General features: G+C 40.9%; 1 protein-coding gene and 1 pseudogene across 1 annotated transcript; both read left to right on the top strand.

The window, feature by feature from the left end:
• Positions 1 to 2,708: 2,708 nt before the first annotated feature.
• Positions 2,709 to 10,030, top strand: LOC121301774 (protein FAM117A-like). Its single transcript, XM_041231373.1, has 7 exons — positions 2,709 to 2,757; positions 3,362 to 3,525; positions 3,916 to 4,020; positions 7,606 to 7,737; positions 8,019 to 8,169; positions 8,900 to 9,020; positions 9,226 to 10,030. Exons 1-7 carry the CDS (start codon positions 2,709 to 2,711, stop codon positions 9,434 to 9,436), a joined length of 933 nt encoding a protein of 310 aa, XP_041087307.1. The 3' UTR covers positions 9,437 to 10,030.
• Positions 10,022 to 24,994, top strand: LOC121301964 (annotated as a pseudogene).
• The last annotated feature ends 6 nt before the right edge of the window (positions 24,995 to 25,000 follow it).

Here is a 25,000-nt window from a genome sequence, read left to right as displayed (position 1 = left end):
TAAAAATGGTCTTAACTGTTACAGATCAAAGCCACCATTTTGAATTCTTGGCTGTTTGGTCTTCTCATCTGAAACTGACTTAAAAACACTGTCCCTGACCCAGCTTGAATGTGGTCAGAACCACGGGCCTCAAATGCAGCTCTAATTCTGTCTGATGTGGATTGACCTGGGTTTTTAAATCACTTTTAACCTGATCCTAATGGCAAGTGGAACATTCCAAAACCACCGCTGGTCTGTGCCCGCTTGCTGTGAAAACAAAAGGTTCTGTTTTGTAGTTTTTGCAGTTTAGTGTAGTCATTAAACATTGCTAAAACTAGTGCTGACTTTGTGCCTTGATAGACTGACTGTCTTCATGAAGTTGCTACTTGCTTTAAGAGGGGAGGTGAGAATTGCCCTTCATGGATAAATATATTAAAATGCAGCTAGCAGTATCTAGTAAATGTCAAGGTAAACTGCTGGCAGGATTTAAATCTGTCACCCCTTGTTAACCTTTTAAAGGGTTCCAGAAAGGGTGTCGGAGCCCCACATTCATGCAAAGCCTTGTAGCAGTGTTCACCTTTAGTTTTCCTGCAGCAGGAGTGGTTTGCTGCTGGGTGCTCTGCCCTTCTGCAGTATTCTAATTGTGTCCCACACACTGGTCAGAGTCTTTCGTATTAAAGCTCTAGTTATCTTAGCTGCTGATCACTGAAGATGTGCAAGAAAAGGTGTTGAAAGATTGCAGATTAACAAATGGTTGCAGAGTGTAAAGGCAGGAGTGTCAAAACAAACCCTGGCCTCCGAGCCAGTGTGTGGACAGACCTGACTTCTCAGTTGCATCATGCATGCATTCCGTACACCACATTTGTATACAGTAGGCTTTTATTAAATGCAAGCAAATGTCCTAATCCGTTCCGGCATTGTGTGTTCGTATTTGCTTAATGGTTCAAATTAGTCATTTCCTTTTAAAAGCAATTTGCTGTAAATACACCATATACTGTGTGTAAAACTATTTGCCTTTTGTGCTTAAACTTTGCAAGACTGTCTTCTACAGAAGAGGTTTATATTAGGTCTGTTGCATGCTGTTCAATTGCTTATTGGCTGGCATCACAGACCCAAATATACTCCTCTTGTACCACCTAATGTTACCAAAGGTAAGGTAGTCCAAGATTGGTGCTCATCAGGGTTTGAAACTAGCTATGAATGACTAGTTATAAGAAAAACACAGTCCCAAAAGCCAATTTTTTATTTGGAGTGATTAGATTACAATAGATACCCAGGGCTTGAATTTCAGTGAAGGATCGTGAGAATCGCGTATTTTCCAAATTTCTCCCGCATATCTGCAACTTTCAGTTCGGGGAAAATTCTGCAGAGATATTTTAAGACGCAGAGCTAGCCTGAAATGCTACAACAGTCTGTAAGTTGTGGGTGTAGTGACAAAAGCACTGTGAGCTGCATTTTGCGTAGCTCCGGTTAAAATAAATAAAAGTAGTGCTGGATATTTTAAGTGCAGCGAGACTTTATTCTCATACGTGATTATCTGCCTTAATCTTTAAGCATTATAGAAACTCAGTACATTGCAGTAAGTAAACATTTTTGAAAAAAAGACAGTATTCAGTCTATCTGTTTTGCAAGTGATGACTTTCACTTCAACTATTAAAACTCAGCCCCACCGAAGGCTGTGCACATATTACTCAGGCACCGTAAGTCACCTATCTGGTTCATGGCTTTAAAAGTACAGACTCTGGGTTTTCTGAAGATGTATTCTCATCTCTACCACATAGTATGCCTGATCCTGTTGCAACTTGCATCACATGAATGGAAATTGTGGCCTTTCATTTGGTATGTTACATGCATGCAGTACAAACTATCCAGTTTAACATGCATACATGAAAACCAGTGGAAAAACAGGTCGGGGCTGAGTGTAAAGCGTTAAAAAAAAAAAAAAAAAAAAAAAAAAAAAACATATGGAGCGCTGCTTTAAAAGAAAAGCATCTTTTTCTGCTGCAGCAAAAACTTTGTCAGGCAATAGAGTGCTCAGTCTCACAGTGATGAACAGCTGTTAGATCTCCTGAAAGCAGCTTATTTTAAAGCAACACCAGTGTGAATGATGCAGTAAAATGTATATAGTGTTTTTTTTTTTTATATGATTTTATTTATTTTTTTTGAAAAGCCAGTTCAGCTTTGTGCAGGAAGTCTTGGAAATGGTTAAAGACTATTATTGATGTAAGTGAAGTCTCATTTTAAGGTAACATGAACATATTCTACCTCCAGTAGTGCCTGGACTCGGACGTATCTCTTTAAAAGCATAATAAGATTGGCTTCCTTTGTGGTTTTATTGTGTAGGGTCGGATGACTTTAAACATAAACCTGTGAACCTTCAGCTGCTGGCAAATTTGTTCAAATGCTGAACTTAACAGTGGCAAATGTATCTTAATTTGAACTTCTGTTCATCTGATTTTCTGTGGAAAGGTTAGAATATTTTAGATGTTCTAAACTTGCAAAAGTTTTCATTTTATTTACTTTTTCTCTGAATCTGGAACTGGAATGGCTGAATTACTTTATTCCAAATCATACAAGACTAATAAGAGCTCACATTCTGTTTTAAGAAAGCGTTGCAGAAAAGACCCTGGTAAGGAATGCATGAATCTGTGTCAAAATGCTGCTTGAACCCATCAATGAGTGCGCAATGTCAGCGTTGCACTCGGGCAGATCTGCAAAAGGCTTTTGAGATGACAGCAGCTTGCCCACATCCTTTTAACTCTGGCTTCTCGGATCGCTGTAGGTGTTGCAAAATTGGATAGTTCTCTATTCTGGTTTGATATCTGCAAAAATGTGAACTGAGATGGTTTTATAACCATACACAGCTGATGCATGCAAGTGAAAAGACTTTAGTCCTGATCTAGTGATGTACAATACATGGGAAAGATAATCAGTTAGCTACAGTGTGCTTCCTGGTGATTGTTTTCTATGTATTTCATCATATTGTTAACTCTGTAGGAGTCTGAGTCCTGGTTATCTTAACTGATGCATTATTCTTTTTGCGTAAAATTGCTTTGTATATCATATCATCCTATCCTGGTGACTTCTAAAAACTTAGCAGTTAAAAGCACCACTTTGCCTATACAGAGGTCTCAAACATGCCTTCACTCAGATACCAGTGTGTAATCAATAACCTGTTCCCCTGCAGCACTCCAGATATCTCGGCAATGAGTTTCACTTGAGGCTTTCTAATGTGAGTAGTGGAGGGTATGGGGCACCTGCTTCTCTAGCTGTCGTTGAGTGCTGGCATAAGACAAGCCATGTCATTTTTTTTTTTACAGACAGCTCAATTAAAGAGGGTGCTTTGCAACACTGGTTAATAAATAAATTAAATCATTGTCAGACCCCTTTGATATACAAGTAAATCCATTGCCATGTAAGTTTGACCTCTCCTTCTATTTCTTCTATCAGACCCCTAGCTTCTGGTTTGAGGATTCCCTTGGAAGGAAAGGCTCCTGCACCCACAAACGTTCTGCATCCTGGGGCAGTGTGGACCACCTGCGAGAGGTAGGGAGGGGCACCAAAAAATATTTGGACAGTGACACTAGTTTTGAATATTCATCGTTTCACACATACTTGGAGTATATTTGCAATGCAAACAGAATAACTAGTACATAACATTTTATTCACTGAAACATCATGAACGTATTTAGTGGTGCAATTCACCACAAATCCGAAGAGTAGAAAAGTTCGTGAAATACCTTCAGCTATTCAGTTTGAGGCTCACTTGTTGTTGGATTAAATATATAATATTTAAATATTTTAAATTGGTGTTGATGATTGTGTATGGGGAATATATTATTGAAGAGTGATCTATAATCGGGAATCAATGTATAGGTTTTGCTTTGTATATCCCTGTGTCCTTGTTCTAACTTCTCCTGGTTTTATTCTCCACAGATTGTCAAGCTGAAGCAGCAGCTGCAGCAGCGGGGCAGGCAGAGTGGGTGGGAGAGAGAGTGCCACCCCCCCCTCCCTGGAAACCACAGCCTCAGCACAGCACAGGTATATGAACAAATATGCTCTGAGCTCAGCAATTAGTCGTTCAGTTTGCCCCCCTCTTTTTTTTTTTTTTTTTTTTTTTTTAACAAAGTTAGACGCCTGTGATTGAGACGGGTACCCAGCACCTCACACTCCAAGGAGACAGGCAGCACAGCGCAGGTACCCAGCACTGTACATGCCCAGGAAACAGGCAGCACAGCACAGCTCGGGTACCCAGCACTGCACACACCCAGGAGACGGGCAGCACAGCACAGCTACCCAGCACTGTACACGCCCAGGAAACAGGCAGCACAGCACAGTGCAGGTACCCAGCACTGCACACACCCAGGAGACAGGCAGCACAGTGCAGGTAGGCAGCACTGCACACACCCAGGAGACAGGCAGCACAGTGCAGGTACCCAGCACTGCACACACCCAGGAAACAGGCAGCACAGCACAACACAGCTCAGGCACCCAGGAGACAGGCAGCACAGTGCAGGTACCCAGCACTGCACACACCCTGGAAACAGGCAGCACGGCGCAGGTACCCAGCACTGCACACACCCAGGAGACGGGCAGCACAGTGCAGGTACCCAGCACTGCACACACCCAGGAGACAGGCAGCACGGTGCAGGTACCCAGCACTGCACACACCCAGGAGACAGGCAGCACAGGGCAGCACAGCACAGCGCAGTGCAGGTACCCAGCACTGCACACACCCAGGGAACAGGCAGCACAGCACAGTGCAGGTACCCAGCACTGCACACACCCAGGAGACAGGCAGCACGGTGCAGGTACCCAGCACTGCACACACCCAGGAGACAGGCAGCACAGGGCAGCACAGCGCAGTGCAGGTACCCAGCACTGCACACACCCAGGGAACAGGCAGCACAGCACAGTGCAGATACCCAGCGCTGCACACACCCAGGAGACAGGCAGCATAGTGCAGCGCAGGTACCCAGCACTGCACACACCCAGGAGATGGGCAGCACAGTGCAGGTACCCAGAACTGCACACAAAGGGGACAGGCAGCTCAGTGCTGTGCTAGCGTCAACAGTACCCTGTGAATAAACACGGTCCCGGGTTGTAGAAATGTTGATGTACTGCAGAGTCCTCCTAAAAAGTGTATTTTTTTACCCTGCCAACAAACTTAACTTTACAGAATAACAAATGAAAGTTTTTATTAACGTTCTGGTAGGCAGAGCTGTGAGCTTGTAAATACCTGTGCTTTGTCTGGCTCAACCTGCTCTGTCTAGTGAAAATGACTTGTATGTCTGCATGCAACAACACTTGATACTCGTCTCAAAATCCAGGGTTAAACTGGATAGAGGCAAAGCAAGTCAGCTTATGGAGGTAGAACACACTTCACATGTGGTGTTTTTTATTTCTTCTTTATAAACTGGAAGGTACACTTTAATATTTACTTGTCAGGAGGAATTTTTTTTTTTTTTTGAAGGATTGCAGTGTATCCTAATCTTGCATTGTGGAAGAAGGGAGCATGAACTGAATACACTGCAATGTTAAGAAGAAAAGTGATTCCCTAGTCAATTTACCTATGATGTGTAAATAAATATCAATCTAAAATGTGTTAAAACAAAGTGCTTCCTTAGAACACTGGGTACAACAAAAGTAATGTTTCTTGTAAACACTGCAGGGAGTAACTGTAACACTTAACCCTTTAAGGACCATGATCCTGTTAACACGATTATACTGGAGTGGACTTCTAGGACTGAGGTCGTGTAAACACGAAAAAAAGCACTTGTTTTTTTAGACTTGCAGGGCCACCGTACTCTTGCAGCACAGGCTTGAAACACACGTCAATGGTTAGGGGAGGGATTGACGTTCACTTCCTGAGCTATTTTGTATTTATTTTCGTGTGATGTCTCTGAGGGGCATTTGGTGTCGAAAGGGCGGAGACAGTTTATAGCAGCCTGGCAGAGACAGAAACAGATCATCACAGGAGCTGTTTAGAGCGAAAAATAAAAGGGGGAAACGCTGAATCCTATTATATTATAGTGTGTTCTTAATATGTTTTTGCAACATTTATAAATAAACAACTGGATACAAGTATACACTATTTCATGAACTAAATGGATCAGGTACAGTGTTTTGTTTTTGTTTTCCTTATTACTGATAATGAGTATCCTGTTTATTTTGGGGGAAAATAAATCAAGTAGTGTCCATTACTGCTTAAGTAAACGTGTATTATGTAAGCAGTAAGACGCGACAGGGTGTTGGTTGTGCTAGAATAACTGTACTCCCCGGGGCGTGTTTAAGGACTGTAGGCAGAGTGCATTTATCCCCTGGAAGGTTTTGTTGTTTTTTTTTCTGTTCTTGCACGATCAACACCCTGGAGTGTCTTATTGTGCTTATAAAATGGATTACTACTTTTTAGAAAAAGGTGATTTAAAAATAAATAGGTTTTATTTTTTTCCCCAAATATATTGCTATGTTAATAGTCCCAGTTAATGTAGTAGTGCCAATGAAATTTAATAAACAAATTATTTAATAATAAATACATTTTTGTTATTTCTCATTACTGCTGGTTCTATTACTGAACTGTTGCTTCTAAATCCTCAGTGTGTGGACATTGGAGTCAAACAAGTTAAAGTTTACAGGGAGGAAGGCTGATGTTGTATTTTGTTTTTATGGGGGGGGCCCCAAATGGCGGGGGAAAAAAAAAAACACTCTGCACATTAATATGTGTTTTGTAGAAAGTCTTCGTTGTGGGACTTGTTTTTGCCCATTGGTTGTTCTGTAATAATGCAATGGCTTGGAATGCCTGTCGGCCAGTCAGGACGCAGATATTGCCCAACCCATTTTATAAGTCATTTCAATCACTCGGGTGAAACAATGGCTTGTAATCTGCCCAAACGTCTATTTTTCAACAAGTATTGCAAGGTCCCTCGGGTCAGAATAACACGTTTTGAGATACATGTATCTCTAAGCAGAATACATAATACAAATCATTAATCAATCTAAAATTGTGTGCAACTGGATGTTGCTCGGATAGTCCTCAACATTTACTAGGAAGTTACTTTTTTGTCAAGTGTTTCAGATTTGTCTTCTGGTAATACAAAACTAGGGGCAAGTTTTAAAAATTGTGAAATAGACGTTGGTCTTGGTGTAGTGTCAGGTTAAGTATGTTTCCATAGTCTCTTCCATATCCACAAGTATTATACATCATTTTAAACTAGAGCTGTGGTCAAACGTTTTGTACCTAGAATTGTAGGATTGAGACGAGTCCTTTTCTCAAGTTTTCAAAAAGAACATTTTTAGTTTATATGGGAAAACTACAAAGCGGTGTGTAATTCATTATGTTAACCTAACGTTATTTGGCAGTTTTCGACTTTGACGGAAAATTAGTTAATTCTATTGAGTGATGTAAAACATTTGGCCAGAGCTGTATATTGGAGTTTTTTTTGTTTTTTTTTTGGTTCAACCTTTTTAAATGTGTTAGTTTAAACATGTGTTAATCCTGGTGCTTTAGCATTTAGGAAATTACACGGAAGATGCACTGACACCTCTAGACAAAAACAGTTCATCAGGAGATAATAGCCCTGTATGGTGTTCAGTAATTGAGCTTATCCCCTGACCTGTCCTGTACAGACACCCTCCCCCCTGGGCCCCCAGACCCCCCTGTCTAGGCTGGCCCCCCGCCTGTGTCGGAGTGTGGAGGGACTGAACCTGGAGCTGGAGGGAGTCTTCGTGAAACAGCAGGCTGAGAAAGAGATCGGCAGGGTGAGTCTGTCTCTGTACCTGCTTCCTACTAAAGTCGTATTTGTGATAAGAATACAGGCACTCAAATCTATGGCCAAGAAACCACACGTCCAATTGGGACAAAACTTGGTCAGGACGGTCTTTAGCACGTTTTGAGTTTTAGAATCTGGGGATATGTGGAGGGCCACTTGCTGCTTCTTGATCCCGAGACCTCTTTTTGTCTGGGGATGTTGCTACCTTGCTTGATAGTTCATATTGTGGAACTCGTTTGCATCAAGCCTGTTTCTCTGTGTTCCGGTCAGATTCTGGATATCCCTGATGGTCACCGCGCTCCGGTCCCTCCCCAGCGCTACAGCAGTGTCTGTCAGAGTGAGTCCTCCCCTGCACCCCTGTCCCGCTCCCCCTCGCCCTGCCTCGGCCCTGTGAGGGACACTGCTCCAAACCTGGACAGAGGTGAGCACTGCAGGCACACTGCTAGAGACTCCAACCGCAAAGCCTTAAAACGTCTGCATGTGTTTTGTAGTCTCTTTGCACTACAGTTAGCAGCTTTAACAACTTCATTTTGTATGTTATTTTCCTACTGCCGTTAGTTGTACTTGAACAGAATATTTAATTTATTTTTTCCTGTTTTTAAATATAGAAATCTATGCTAGTCCTTTTTACTATTTTAGTATTGTGTAGCCAGAAGGTTTTCAGTTTGAGCAAGATACAAAAGCATTTGCAGACACCCAAGTTATGTCTGCTAAGTTGTACTGCTGTTGCATTCAAAATTTAAAGTTCTTGGTTCACTTAAATATCCCTGCTGTGGATATAGCAGCAGTCCCTTTCACTTTTTTTTTTTAAATTTTTCCCCATGTATGTAGAAAACCCAATTATAAAGAGATTTGGTAAGGAGGATCCGAATATGGGGGTGTATGTAGGAGTCTGTCCAGCTGTATACCCCTAGATATAACCCAGCATGTGCTTTTTCATATTAATCTCAAACGGTTATTCAATACTGTGAATGTGGGTCATGTTGATTACCTCGCCTGATGGCTATAATTTTGAATTCAAATTAAGCCAGGGATGTCCTATGTAGAGTAACAAACTTTTAACTGCAACACCCTGTTGGGCTAACAAGTACTGTGAAGTAATTACCCCCTCTGCAAAGATGTGAAGTGTGTGCTGTTTGTCGCCCCCCCAGACAGTGGCTCCCCCTCTCCTGTGCTGCTTTTATCCTCGTCCCCCGGACCCAACAACAGCTACAGCTTCAAGAGAGAGCCTCCTGAGGGGTGTGAGCGCGTGCGTGTCTGCGAGGAGTCTGTGTGAGTAATGCTCTGTTTTTCCTCATGTAGCTCTGCATTTGTGATCGAAAGCTTGTAACCATTGTCTTTGTGTACGTTACCAAAATGTACTTTTTAGCTGCGAATTGGTGTTTTTTGAGTCTCCACCATTTGGATAAATTGCATACATCCTGCTTTCACTTGTGCTTTTTCTAATCAGCCTTCCACTGTCTTGTGCTCTTGCCAGACCGCACTACCTCGGCCAGGCTTTCCTGCACTCCTCCTGTCCTGACAAAAACAAGGTGAACTTCATCCCCACGGGCTCCGCCTTCTGCCCTGTCAGTCTCCTCAAGCCCCTCCTCCCCTCAATGGACTTCCTGTTCCGCAGTCTCTCTGTTTCCCCAAGCGGGAGCGGTGCATCCTGTCCGGCGGGTGGCTACCTGGGTCCGGCCATGTGAACCAGCTTCTCCAGCGCATGGGGTGGGGGGAAATCACGAGGAGCCTTCTGTCCAGCAAGGAGACAGAGGCTACTACACTACGGCCAGCTCTGTCTGAGCACAGAACTGGGGGCTGACAAGCCTCATTTTGAGGCTACAGTGTCTAAATGCACTTGTTTTTTTTGTTTTTTTTTATAAATGTTCTAGCAAGAGAGATGGAGGGAATCTGTCAATGCAGATACAGGTCTTTTTTTGATCAACATTTCAGATCTTCAAGGTACAGAACAATGTAGGGCAGGTTGGGGGGCGGGGGGGGATCCTACAAAAAAAACGCAGCTAGCAGGGGTCTGGGTCTGTCAGCGGTTGGGGTTATACATACAATTTGTTTCTGTTGCTTTTCTCCAAGTCTCTTTAAATGACAGTGCCATTTCAGATATGTTGTGAAAACATTTACCTGCTGATCACACTGCTAAAAACTCAAAATTAACTTACAGACACCGTTTTGTATAGTCTGCAGTAGCTAGCTATACCGAACATGGTTATATACTGTACACAGCACGTGTGTACATTTTGTATTTATCTTTTATAAGCCAGTGTAAACAAACATTTGTATTCATAGCCTGTTTTTGTGTTTGAGTTGAAAAACAAACTGCAGGGATTATAAATTTTTTCTATATTTTTATCCAGTGTAAAGCTTTAAGAACCCAGTATTTGTTCTGAAATACTCCTTACTGGCTTTTTTTTTTATAGTTTGTTGGTATGGGAACAGAATAACACCTAAAGAGAAGTGCATGTTTTAAATGTGCTGATCAGTAATTCTGTGTAAAATTCCCATACAAAAGTAAAGTACTTATGATGCTACATCTTTGTGGCTACTGTTACTTGGTTCTGAATAAGCCTGTATTTGGGGAAAGCTTATCGTAACTGACTGTGTTACAAAATATATCTTTTTGTAATGCTGCAAAAGATATGCATTGTCCACTGGCAAGGTATTGCTTGATGCTACCAGTGAAGATAAATTTGTATAGATTCCTGTAATTTGCACTTGATAAGTTTATAGTTTTGCATGTGGTTGAAATAGGTGTATTAAGTCACTGTTCACTATATCTTTTGAAAGCAGGCAGATTTAAATACTCATTTCTCATTAATGAGAAAATTGTCTTTGCAGAAACAAATATTCCTGTGCAGTTAAGTTGTTTTATTCCAATGCCAGATTTGATATACAGTATGCTTTTCCAATATAAATACAAATGTTTCTAGCCAGCTATCGGTATAATCATTTTCATGCACAGTACTCTTAATTCTGTGTTCCCTTCACAACTAGTTTAATGTGCATTGCTTCTATTCTCCTTAACAGGGAACTCTCATTACATCCTTAACTTTCCCTTGGCTGTTTTGCAAATGGGAAGCCTAACTTCTAATACTCAAATGATAAATTCTGCGGTAAAACTATAAGGAATTCAGTCCTATAGACAAACCTTAACTATTGCCTTAATCGATGATTTACAAACGTGACCCCGCTAATCAGCCATTGGTTCACCGGTCGACCTTGGAGTGTAGCATAAGAAGTACATGTGGGTGAGTGTAATGCTCTTCATCTGTGCTGGTGTTCTGAACTGCAAAGATGACCAACATGAACGTTGATCTATGTTTGATATCCTGTTAAAGGCCTGAAACGTGCCCTGGCAGCACATGACTGTGGAATGACGATCTGGGTCTTTATTTCCTACGTACTGCTCACTTTTTAAATGAGGTCTACTAAACCGTTCCTCAAGCAAGTACAATTCTCCTCAAAGTAATCATTATTTTAACATGGGACGCTGTCACACACTGCCCCTTCTGGAAACACCGGATGAAAGCAATGAACGGGTGGCGTAAAACTGAGCACTTTCATTGGGCCTGGCAGAACAGCAGTGTCCTGATGGGGGCACTAGCTGAAACCTATATTTTGAGTGCTTTTGAATTTTTTTTCAATGACTAACTCACTTCAGAATTACCTTTTTTTTTTTTTTTTTTGAGACATTTAAAGCATCACATTTGTAGACTTGCAGAAAAAGTACTTGTGCACATAGTGCCACAAGTAAAAGATGTAGGAATGAGCCCTTTTTTTTTTTTTTTAAAAGGTAGGTGAGGAAAGCTTTGATGGCAGCACAGTTCCTTATTGTCACCCCTAGAGGGTGCTGTTTATGCATTCCAGCAAATGAAGCATGGAGGTCATAGTGACAAGTGTGTTGGTTGAATAAAACCAGTGTTTGTTAAGCGCAAATAAGTTGCATTTTGGCAAACAAAGGGTTGGGTGTATCAGATGACTATCTCCAGTCAGACTCATTGGAGGCCACATCACATGCCATTCTTAAATTAATGGGAATTACAAGCCTAGAGGATTTTGTGTAATACTTAAGGCTATAGTAACGTAAACTGGTCAAATTGTGTGTTTTTTTTGTGTGTGTGTTTAACCAGACTTTGATCAAATATAAATGAGTTCTATCACAAAGAACCAAACCTTAACCGTTAATCTCAAGCTAATTTAAAAGAACTAGATAACTTGTTTAATTTAACCTTATCATACAACTTTGTTTTAAGTAGTGACATGGGAGACTTATAGCTTTAAAATATAGCATTTGTTAATATAAGGTTAGATCAATTGGGGTGGGATTAGCCAATGCTCTGTGTCTGGAGTTAAAAACAATGAACCTGCCTGCTCTGCAGCTCTGTAAATACTGTAGTTATACAGGAACAGAAGTATATGTTCAGACAGCAGATTTTAAAAGGAGCTAAAGAGATTCTTTATTTCTTTTCTTTCCTAATCATTAAAAAAAAAAAATCTGTTTGAGTATTATGTTTGCACAGAGGGGTGAGTTTTGCAGGATGTGTGTTTTTTTTTTTTGTGTGCATTAGTCAAATTGAGGAGGTATGTATTGAATTTGTGTATGCTATTTCATTTGATCTGCACAGGTGTAATTTTACTTAAACAAAATTGTCTTGTAAAGAAAATGTTACCTTCAATTTATGTCATGTATACTGGGCAAGTTTTAAGGTTATATTTTTGTGACAGAGTAGAGAAATATATTGTCTAATATGACTATAAACTGTTCTCATCCCAAGTACAGTAGTTTCTAAATGGTCATTTTGGTTAAATGTTTATTTAGAAGAGTTCAATCATATATAATAACCATTATTGGCCAGAAATCTGAATATAAGAAATATGTACAGGTACTCTTTTGAAGTTCATATTAATTATTTGGCTAAGGCTCAGTTGAATTGAGTGGCTTTGTATTTTTCTTTAAACAGAATGTATATTGGGTCATTTTGTTCATGAAAGCAGCAGAACAAAGCTGTTTAGGTGTTCTTGTGCAAGAAACAAAGGTGCCCGTAAGTCAGTATTTTGCAGTGTGGATTGCACTAGCTACGATCAAGCAGTCTGTGTTGGCCACTGCAGTACAAAAAAATCCCCAAAAAACTGTAGATGTCACTGAAAAAGCAGATCTGGCTGTTCACTGTTGTGGCATTTGTTGAATTTGTTAATAAAAAAAATTAATTCATATAGCCTTATTTCTTTGGGGGGGAGATATGGTTGCTCTCTCTCACACACAATCACATGGCTCCTTGGATTACATGACTAGTTAACTTCCTGGTCTCCTGGTACTTCTGTGTGTTGATCAATGTTTTTCCCCCTTAGCAGCATCTACTGTAACTTCAGCATTGGATTAGCCTTTTGCAAGGAGTTTGAATTGTAGGAGCGCAATCCAAAACATTAAACCAGAATGCCAGTTTGGTGTTGCACATATGATGCAATAAGGTGCCTCCCTATGCAGCACATTGTATACAATGCAGCCTCGGAGACCCCTGTTAGCACACACCTAATGTAATGTTAGGAAGCCCAAGGAAGTGATTTGAGGGTCTGTGAAACCAGTCGTGTTGTAACCAGATCTTCACATTTGCGGATGTAGAAAAGCCAACATGGTTAAAATTCTAAATTCCAAAGTTTAAAAAAAAAAAAAAAAAAAAAAAAAACTTTAGCACAAGGAAAGAGAGGAGGAGGAGGAGGTAGTGATAATGTTGCTTTGTTTAAAAAATGGATTGTAAAACAAGTGCAACATGTTCAAGGTCTTACGCAGCACCTTATTCTAGAGAGGAGGACTGAAATCTTACAAATGTTTTATTGCGATTGGAATTGCATGTCAGGGTGTTTTTAGTTTTGCAAATTTTTGGGTAAACTGACCCACACCAGCTGCTTCTGTTTTTGTAGTTTTGTCTGTCCTGGGCGCCTCTAGCAGAAACTGACCACTGCTGAATTGCATCTTACTCTGTGCCTCGCTCAAGCAGAAACTGACCACTGCTGAATTGCATCTTACTCTGTGCCTCGCTCAAGCAGAAACTGACCACTGTGCTGAATTACATGGTGGCTGTATGACTGGTGGTTGATTTTTAAAAAAAAAAAAAAAAAAAAAAAAAAAAAGTCTTACTGAATGATCAGAACTAATTTCTTTTGTGCATACGGTATTTACATATATATATGAGAGTTAGCCAACAAACTTTGTATCAGAGTATTCAGGAATTAATTGTATAGATACAGCAGCGTGTGCATAGTTAACCATTGGTGATTTATCGCATAAAATCAACCATAATCACAAATGCTGTTTGAATGTCAGAAATATTTTAAACACTATTATTAATTAAAACCGTTACTGCATTTCTGATATCAACAGCGAATGTTCTAAGAAAAGCTGTTACGATCAAAACAATTACTGCGATGAAAGTGATATGGAAAATTACCAATAAAATACAATTACTGGTATATTAAAAATACTCATTTTTAGTAAAACACATTGTAAATCTGATAACGATGTTCCACATGTTTATATTAATGTTTTTTTATATATCAAAAAATCATTACTGAGAGATTTATTTATCTTTTGAATTTATACATTCACGGAGGATTACATATTCGTGCATTAACTTGGTGTCTGCCATGCTGACACAGATACCTCAGTTGTAGACGGCGATAACCCCTTGACTTTCCTTCTAACAGTCTCTCAAACACACGTGTAGCTTTGCCTTAAACCCCGCCCATGTCCAACCCATTACCCCGCCTCTGGAAGCAAGTCCCACCCACCTGGAACAAAACACCGCCCACTTATTTGTAGACTGATTCTGTCCGATCAGCAGCGTCCACATCTGGAGACGTAGCTGTTGACAGCGTCTGTGGGGGGGGGAAAAAGAAGCCGGCGGAAGCGAATGAAAATACATCAATATTTATTTGTGGTTAAGTGGTTGGGAAAACTGGACTTTACTCGTATAATCAAAAATTGTTACTATAAGTTAACTGCTCTTTGTCGAACTCGCGCTTAGATGTAATTATTTACCGTATTGATTATTGTGCTCTTATTTGAATTCGATCTTATTTTCTACTGCTTTTATTGTACTTCATAACTGTCACGTGATATTTTGTATTGTGATATTGTGCAATAACTGTAAGTCTCCCTGAATAAGTACAAATACATAAATACATGCCACATACTGGAATTAGTGTGAGTGCTGTGACATTTCATTTGTAGGAAGTCCAGACTCGTAACAAATACAAACTTTAACACATCATACAACATACGCATGTATACAAAAACAACAACTTTAGAAGCTATAAATCAGATTAACACAGGTGATGCTGGAATCATTAAAACAGGCTACATTACTGTCTATATATATAATTGCACACACACATTCATGACAGTCCAATGCAGATTTTTTAAAAAATCATTTGAAATGATGTGTACTCTGAGGTACAGCAGTTTGGTTTCAAACCACCTGTCACCCACATTTCGTAGGTAACCCGCAAATTGGCGTTAAATGTGTATGTGTTTTTGTCTGTATAACAATAACGCCATTGCTGAGACAATTCTAGGATCTATATTTAAACTACCCGTGTTCTTAATTACAGACATCCTTGATGTGTACAAAAAGCGCAAGGTCTAGATTATAGGTCTCATTTCTCTGGCGGTGCCAGACAGACTGCGAAGAATGGTAAACCTGCAGGTATGTTTTGATCCCCCCCTCCTCCCCGCAACGCGGTCCTAGCACTGTCCCACGGAGAGTGGTGTGACCGGGAAGCCGAGAGACAGAGAGCACTTTGACAGCGCAGCAGGACAGGAGACGAGGGAACCAGACAGAAACAACAACGCCTTTGCGTGGGATCGGAGAGGTTTCAGTGGAACTAAGAGAACCGCTGTCCACAGGGATCGAGCGGGGAAAGAGGGCAGGAAACAATAGCTGTCACACCGGGGGAAAAGTCACAGAGCCCGGGGAGAAGAAGCCAGTGTCTCGATGCAGTACGTGGACAGAGAGCAGTGACTCCCCCACATTCCAGAAACGAGCCACGCAGAAAGCCAGCTGTGTAGGCAGCGGGATCCGAGCTGCGAAGCACCTTAGCCGGGGATACAGCACACCATTCAGGGACCAGCAGCAGGGAGATTGGAGCTGGAGCACGGGCTGAAGATAGCGGGGAGAGGGGATCCAGGGAGCGGAACTGTTACGGTCTCGCTACCGGGGTTCGTAGAGATTATGGCTGCCGGGAAGACGTCCGAGCTGCAGAGCCAGCGACTCCGACTACTGGTTTGCTTTTTAGGGTTTTTTGTCTGTTATTTTTACTACGGCATCCTGCAGGAGACCATGTAAGTAGCAGGCTTTACATGCTATTCATAGAACATATTCACAACTGGCCCGCTTCACAATACCTCTGTACACTTGGCCCCTCAGACCCGTTCTCATGTTACCAGTGTCAGCGTGACTCAATTCATCCTGTTAATCCTTCATGGAAGAAGGGTTGTCTGATTGAAAAGATCTCCCAGTCTGTCCAATGGGTATTCCTAAGGGATCTCTCATTGACACAGATTCACTGACAGGTATCCCCACTTCTCATTCTGTGTAATTGTTAACAGGTGTTCAGTAATGTAGCATGCAATGCAAAATAGGTTTAGAGTTACTGGTTTGATGTAGGATGCCAACAATGCAATATTTCCTATGGGAGTTGTTTCTCCTTTAAATGAAACTACTGCTCATTTTTAAGGTCATTTTTTCTACTTTGCACCCGTGTTGTAATGCCAGCCCCATCTCTAAACAGCTCCAGTATGGTGTTTAGCAGTGTGAGATGTGATGCACCTTAAAAGAAGATATTGTTTAAAGATGGCACACGCATTAAAACGTAAATGCAAAGTGGGAAAGATTAGTGCAAGAGGTCCCTACGCTGGCCTAGATTTAAGTTCTCTGCACACAGCTGGATTCACAGTGGAACAGCTTCCATAGTCGGTATTTCATTTTCAGACGTCCCTTTTGGATCCTTGTCCTTCACAGGCACCCGTACTGGTCATGCTTGCGGCTTGCAAGCTAGTCTGCTTATATAGAGCTTGAACTGTGAGCAGGGAATATTACAGGAGGCAGGTCCCCAGTGTACAACAGTTCTTCTAGAAACAGAATGACTGCTAACGTCTCTTATTCACTTCAACAAGCAGCTGTTAATAGCTGTAATTTTTACTGGGATACTGTATACAGTTCAGCTTTGCCAACCCAGTTCATTACAGTGTGTATTTAGCTGTAAACCCTTTCAGACAATGGTGCATACAGACAGGCATCTCGTCCTAGCAATTTTCTATGCCAGGAAATGACTGTGGGGGTGCCGAAAAAACATACAAAGCCTGGCACCATCTGCAAGTAGTTTAGAAATGTTTACGATAATTACAAATGGTTTTCTTTCAGGCTTAAAAAATATATACTGTAACTAACTTGAATATGTTTCAATTGCTGTTATCCCCTTGTTTTTATAAATTATTTTATAAATGCTATCTGTAATGATTCAGTGCAAGCATCAGCATGAAGCCGTTCATTATATTTGTAAATAAGTACACTTCTAAAATTGCTTGGATAAGTGAAACTTTGTGATCACATGACCATGCAGTAAGAATTGTCTTATGTAGGGCTGGTGGCGAATCACTTCTGAAGATCAATCAATAAAGAGGATTTATTTGCTTAAAATCTCAAAATCTCTGTCTCTTTGGCCACGTCGATGTTCCTATAAAGCCCCGGACTGCAGAATCTAAAACCGGAGCGGAGGTCAGTTGCGCTGGAGCTTAATAATGAAGAGAAAGTGTATGTCAGAAAAAACAAACAAAAAAAAAACACTAGTCATATTTTAATGTGGAGCAAAAAGTTAAATGCATTGCAATAATTGCAGACGTCAGTGTGTAATATATATTGCAGTGAGCAGTTTTGTTCAGGTTGAGTGACATTCTGCATGACTGCCTCCTTGACTGTTTGGGAGGTTCTGGAGAAGTTGAAGTGGTTGTAGCTCACAGACCCCCCTGTTTAGACTGGACTTGTAGATCTCTTGATCTACGTCGCCTACCATGCACTGGTCTTGCCTGACCTAAACACCATGTTCTGGACCCTCACCCAATGCCCTATCCTTTACACTACTATTATCTCACTGTAGATATAACTTGTTGTAATCCTAACTTGTTGCATCCTAGTTCATACTGTGTTTTAGTTAAACTACTGCACTTACTGTATACTGCATTGTATTTAAATATTAAGCTTGCATTGTAACCCAGTACTGCCCTGTAACACCTGTACGTTGCCTTGGATAAAGGCGTCTGCCAAATAAAAAAAATAACAACAGTAATAATAATAATAATAACAATAATGTAGCTAATGACAGTAAGATTTATGGGTTTTATTTTTGTTAATTACAGTTGCTTTAAATACAATCTGTTCCCTTCATTGCCAGAACCCGAGGGGATTATGGGACTGGAGAGACGAAGGAGAAGTTTAAGTACGCCACTACCCTGGTGTTCATTCAGTGTGTCGTCAACGCGCTGTTTGCTAAACTGTGTGAGTATGGGAATTGGGCCAGGCTGCTTCCTTGCTGCATGCCGAGGAAACCAATAGCCAAAGCATCGAGGGTTATAATCATGCATTAATGATCTGCCACGGATGGCTCTGCTTTTTTACCGCATGCTAATCATTTGGATCATTTCAAGGTAGTAATTTGTTTTTGTTGATCTGATGAAATGGCTAATCAGTTCCACTGCTTTTCTTAATTAGATTGTGTGTTGTTTTTGGAAATGATGGCATATATAATTATCCTTTTTAATTGTGAAATAAAGAACCACAACTGTTGCGATGCGATTCTTCAGTTACTAATGGCATTCTTTATTGCACTTTTTGAAATGACAAGTGCATTGTGAGTTTCTGCACAGATTCATTTTGGATAGGGTGCCTCGTTTTCTTTTCCTTGTGGGCAATGTAACTGCGCTGCCTGTCACGCAGTTATCCAGTTCTTTGAAAAGCCCAGGCCGGACCGCACTCTGAGCTGGCTCTATGGAGTGTGCTCACTATCCTACCTGGGGGCCATGGTCTCCAGCAACTCTGCCCTTCAGTTTGTCAACTACCCAACACAGGTGAGTGCGTCCCAGGGCAGCACAGGCTATCAACTACCCAACACAGGTGAGTGCGTCCCGGGGCAGCACGGGCAAGGCCCATCATCCTCAACTACTAAACACTCAATAGAACTGCTAAAATAAATGCTAAAAGAAACATAGTGAGACCTCTTGGTCTTAAGTAAGCTTTTGTTAAGTTAATCGCCAGTGTTTTTACAGTTTAATGAAAAACATTCTGACTACAAGAGACATAAATAAAGACTTCTAGTCGAAATGCTTGTCATTGAATTCATTACGTTTCTGTAATTATTTAAAAACCTGGAAGAAGATCAACAGGGATCTAACTGAAGTGCACAGAGCTTATAAAACAATACCATTCATACCCTTAATACCAGGATAGCAGGATATTTAGCAAGCAAGGAGTCCAGGGATCCAAGGATCCAAGGATCCAGCAGCAAACTCCCCATCCCCAGCTGTACTGCTTTCCTACAACGAGGAGAACATTTCGGGGGACCGTTCTATTGTGAGATGTCTTTCTCATTAAAACATTTACCATCTTTTTAAAGAGGAGATGATTGTCTATTCAGAGATACCAGGGTATTTAGTAAGTGAAGGGGCAATACAATCCCCACCCCTAGGCTTGCTGTAAATGATGTGTTCTGGTGCTCTTTGTGTGTGCGGCTGTTAGTGGGCTGCTTGTTGCTCATGCTGTTTGTCCTCCTGCAGGAAATGAAATGCACACTTTATACGCTTGCATGTAGAATAATGGGGTGGGGCATTTATTGCCTGTCCCCCCAACTTGGAATACTTGTTCTCCCCTTCACTGTCCTGTAACCCCAAAGCCAGCCACTTCAAGTCAGTATAAAAAGAAATGACGAGAACTCAAAATCAGAGCATCGAAAGCCGGAAGTGTGGTTGCGAGCAAATTTAAAGGCATTTATTAAAAAGATCATTTGAGCAACTTACTCTTCATTTTACTTCTAAAAATAGTATTGCGAACATCCTTGCAGGCAACGATAACATAGTTTATGTGGTAAGCTGTGTACTTGCACGCGCTTGTGTTTGTGTAGTGCGGGCACTTTCCCATTAAAAGAGGGATAGGGGTTTTGTTTTGGTTCACTGGAAATCTCTCCTCCCTCTCCTCTCTCCTCTCCCCTCTCTGCAGTGATGATTCTGGGGGTTATGATCCTGCGTAAGAAGTACCCCATGTCTAAGCACCTGTGTGTGTTACTGATCTTCGGTGGCGTGGCTCTGTTCATGTACAGGCCCAATAAAGGGCTGCCCGGGGCGGACGAACACGCCTTCAGCTTTGGGGAGATGTTGCTGGTAATCCAATTAACCCATCCATCTATCAAACCCATTCAAGCAGGGGCACTTATTTACAGCATATTCAAGGGGCAAAGCTGTATCAATTTAACTACTCATTCCTGCATTACCCTTTAAACTGTTTTCGTGTGATAGTAAAGATGTCAACGCTATCGTAGCATATAAATAACAAGGGTTAAACATATACTTTAGATTCGTACTTTATCAAACGCACAGGAATCACTATTGAAGGTGACAGGAACAAACAGAAGTAATGCTCTCCCACAAAAGGGAATTGGGTTTGCCTGTCCCACATTTTGGATGCAAATTCCACCTATGCTAAGAATTATTGCGCTAAATATTTGAAATTATGGAGCAAAATACGAATATCAAACAATGAAGAAACATTTATATTCCCGCCAGTTTTAAAAACATTGTTCTAAACTATTTCCTTTTTTATAACCTTGTTTAGTTTAGAACTTTAAAACATTATTAAAAGAAAAAAAAAAAAAAAAAAAAAAACCTGCAAGGATGCAAAGAATGTAATGAGTTTTTAAATTTCTTCTCACTTTTTTTTACATTCGCTACACAATTTTAAAATGCAGATGTATTACGATAGTTCTTGACATAATTTAATAGTGCATGTGTTGAGAATCATTTTTTATATACAGTACTTTTATTTCCACGTTTCCTGGCAGTGAATTGGAGCATTGCATTATAAAGATAAGAGGCTGCCAGTCAGTTCTGTTGGGCAATACTTTTACAAATGTTACAAGAACAACAGGATGTCAAAAATGGATCCAGCCAGGAATCTGCAATTACAGAACTAACCACAAGATGTCACAGTGTACTACTTTAAAAATCCCAGAAAACCCTGGCATGAAACCACAAACTTGCAGTAAACAGCTTGAAATGTGATTTTAAATGTCATAGTGGTTTATTGCTGTCTCCCAAACTGTTGAAATAGCTGCTGCTGGGTTGTTTTTTTTTTTTTTTTTTTTGGGGGGGGGGGGGGGGTTGGTCTGTCTCTGTTTAGGATGCAGTTCATTATATTGGTATTGGAACTGGTATCTGTTCTTCTAATGGCTTGTGCCATTGTCTCTAAATGAAAACCTGGTGCAGAATACTGCAGCCCGATTATTATTACAACCTATTCCCATCTGCATCCTCCGTTCATAGATTTCACTGGTCAGGGCTGTTCCTTACTTCATCAGGACCTATATCTAATGTTGTGATGGGTCACTGTTTGCCCCGATCACAGCCTTGACGCTGCGTGGCACTGTCCACAAGGTGCCGGAAGGGTAGCAGGGATCAGAGATCTCTAGTGTTAGTGTTTCTTTGGAAATATTTTGTCTTCTTACATGTTCGTGGTTGCAATGACATGTAACCTTACTTAGGACAGGTAAAACCACTAAACTCACTTCACTTGTGATGTGAGCAGCTGGCTTTGAACCCAGGCCTTCGGTGGTGAAAGTAAACCAAAAGCAAGTGTCTTTGCCTCTGTGCCGCCTCGCCTGAGATCTAGGTTTTAATTGTAGTTGGGGATTTTGCAGTTGCAAACCACACCCTTCTCTCTCCCTTGATGCTTTCACAGAGGGAGACTGAAACAGTGGTCTGTGTTAATCTACCGAACCTTAACTGGGAACACAGCTGAGTACTTGCATATTTTATGGAGCTCTCCTCTTCATTACACAACTTAAGATCCAGTCATTTTATTAAACTGCTTGTTCCCGTGCAGGGTAGTGACAGCTTGTGGTCGCCCCTCATTTCAGTTTGGCGGAACCAGTGACCTGGAATGAGTTTCAACACAAGTTCAAATCAGAACGGTTCTTATCGGAGGTTGTTTTTAGTTGTAGGGTTGACTCACTGTGCCTGTTAAGTTGCTGCTTTGTGTTTTTTTTTAATTACTTTATTATGTTTTATGTTGGTTGCTGTAATGCAGCTGGATAAAGGTTTAGAATTTTGATTGAAAATGGAAGTTCAAGATGGGCAGCTCCTGTATAACTTTCATAAACCTACCAGAGCCCTGCCACACAGAGGGTATTATGGTCTATAATACGATTGTCTATGAAGCTTATAACACGTGCTGCAATATCATACCTGAGTATAGTTTATTAAGAATATGTATTTATGGTATCCCTGCAACAACAAGCCGTATATAATATTACATCACATGCAATCATGAAAAAGAGGATAGTTTGAACCCTAAAATGTGTTAGCAAAATGATTATTTAAATAACGTGAAATACATGCTTCTGACAGGGGGTAATCATCTTACCAATGTTGTTCAGAATCTGTTATTTAACATTTGCACATTAACTGAATATTTGAATAGAATAATGACACTGTAAGGTGCTCTGCTGGGAATGGTGGTCTTTGCTGCTGGTGCCATGCTGTTCAGTGGTGTGGTGTTGCCTTGGTTACAGCTGCTGTCCCTCACCGTGGACGGGCTGCTGGGGGTGGCTCAGGACCACATGAGGGCGCACTTCCAAACCGGGTCCAATCAGATGATGCTGAACATTAACCCTGTGGTCCACGCTGGTGCTGGGAGCTGGTGAGTGATAAAAGCAGGGCTTGCGGCCAGAGCAAGGAGCTTCATGTTTTAAGTTTCTCACGTTTTCACTGTCCCCTTACCTCTTTATGGTGTTTGCATACCTTTCATTACAGTGCTGCAGTATCATAGGCCAGTGGTTCTCAACGCTGGTCTTGGGGACCACTGCCCTTCTGGTTTTTGTTCCAAGCGAACTCACTACTGCTTAATTTGCTTAATTAGACTTTTTAAAAATTGATTAGCTTACAAAATGTTGGAGAATTCAAGTTCCTTACGTCAATTTATATTTAGCTTGAAATCTCCAGCTCTTTAAAATAAAAGCTCTGATTAGTTCCAGTTAAGGGTTCAATTAAGTAATTGAGAAATGGGTTGGAACAAAAACCACCGGCAGAGTGGGTCCCCCAGAACCAGGGATTAGAACCACTGATTTAGGCGAATGAATGCTCAGATAGACAATACACCGAATCTCCACAAGAGGGCAGCACTAGCTGATCATTGGGGCTGTTCGTTTCAGGACTGGCTGCTTTGTAATTTTTTTGAAGCAATTTTAACTGGCATCTACCTGCTATTGTAATACACTCTTTACCGCTATTGCTCAAAATTTTAATTAACCGGATAAGTTAAGTGTAAATGTGTTGTATCAAATTACATAAATACAGCTTGTGTTCTGATATATGCATGCTTTTGTAACGGGAGTGTGTTTATAGATAGTACATGTAAGCAAAATCTATTAGAAATCTACTAGAATGCTTTTAATTTCGCCAACGTTACAGTCCCAGACTATCACAATGGTCTGTAGCAATCAGGTGAAAGTAAGATGGGACGGCCTGGTACAGGGTACCGGTAAAACATTTTCCCAAGGTCATGTTATAGTTTGTTTTATCAAAAATGATTGTTTAGGCTTCATCGTTTTTTTCTTTGTATTTAAGCAAAAGAACTCTCAGTGCCTTGGGTCCCGTTCACGTGACTTAGGATGACAAAGCGTGTGATCGCCATGGTAACTGTCACAGGGTAGATCGGTGACATTTAGCTACATTCAGTGCAGGAATAAGCATGACTGAAAAACAAACAAAAAAACATACTCCTCGCAGTGGTCTGTGATACGCTGCTCCTTCTAATTGCTTTTAAAAAGGAAAAATATAAACAGAAAAACGACCACCAGATGCATCGCAGTCAAAGCGAACTATACAAGGTAACACCACTCGAAAGTAAATATTTCACTCCTAGTTTGGTTCATATTCTGAGGAAACAAGCAGAGCAAAAGCAACCTTCGTTTTTTGCCCCAGTCACAAACATTTAAATTGTTAAATCGTCCCTGTTTTGCGGTTTGTATCACCTTTGTTTTAAAAAATACAAAACTCAGCAAGATAATAGCAGAGTAATTGATTAGGCTGTGTTAGCGCCATTCAAAAATACAAACTTATGGATTATTTGTTTGATCATTCTAATAGCTGATCTATATCGGGGGAGGACAGGACTGAACAGTAATACAGTACTGGTAAGAAATGAAAGTTACTTTCACCTCTGATAGTAATACACATGCACACACATCTCAGCCCTCATGTTAAATGTACAGTCGTCTCAGCTGTGGGGGCACCTATAGTCAGAGAGAGGATCATGGGCTTATATATGAAAGCAGTGGAGGGTTCAGTTTTCTCAGATACCAGCGTGTACCCAAGTAGAAGCCTGTTTGAAGAGTCCTGTGTTATTTCTGTCTGTGTTGCCCAGGTGTGCTCTGGACCGGAGAGGTGTGGGAATTCCTGAGTTTCACTGACCGCTATCCCAGCATTCTCTACAAGATCGTGCTCTTTGGGCTAACGAGCGCGCTCGGACAGGTGGGTCAATGGGGTGCTGTTGCCTAGCAACGGAGAGCACTCCTCCTCTCCCAGGGTACCTTGTCATTATGTAAAGTGGGCATGCTTTTCTGAGGTGTACCCCCAGGGCACTCCGCCAAAGGGAATCTGGTTCCTTGGTTATTCATCAAACAAGGGGATATTAAGACATTGATCTGTGAAAGAAAAACACCCTGTCAACAGTACCAGACTAATACAAAACAAGCTTTCATGAACACGCTTAGCAAAGACGGACCGCTTTGCTTCCGCCCCCCAACACTGTTCAAAAGTGATCCCCCTTGGGTATCAGCAGTGTTTTTTTTTTTTAAGTAGCCCTCAGTTAGATTAATCTTTCTATGAAATGCAAATGTTAAAGTACACAGCTTCAAATTTCATTTTTCATTGACCCTAATCCATTATAACGTTTGCAGTCATTTGAAATGTTTTTTCTCACAATTTTTAACCCTTC

The sequence above is a fragment of the Polyodon spathula genome, chromosome 28, assembly GCF_017654505.1.
Source record: "Polyodon spathula isolate WHYD16114869_AA chromosome 28, ASM1765450v1, whole genome shotgun sequence".
Lineage (NCBI taxonomy): Eukaryota > Metazoa > Chordata > Actinopteri > Acipenseriformes > Polyodontidae > Polyodon > Polyodon spathula.
Note: the sequence above shows the minus strand (reverse complement) of the source record. Positions and strands in the feature narration are given on the sequence as shown.

Bases quoted from the DNA above. Each gene is read 5' to 3' on its own strand.
- LOC121301774 (XM_041231373.1), top strand. From the start codon at position 2,709: ATGACAGCAGCTTGCCCACATCCTTTTAACTCTGGCTTCTCGGATCGC. The intron at 3,526-3,915 runs GTAGGGAGGGGC...TATTCTCCACAG, and splicing joins GTGTGGACCACCTGCGAGAG to ATTGTCAAGCTGAAGCAGCA. The intron at 7,738-8,018 runs GTGAGTCTGTCT...TGTTCCGGTCAG, and splicing joins CTGAGAAAGAGATCGGCAGG to ATTCTGGATATCCCTGATGG.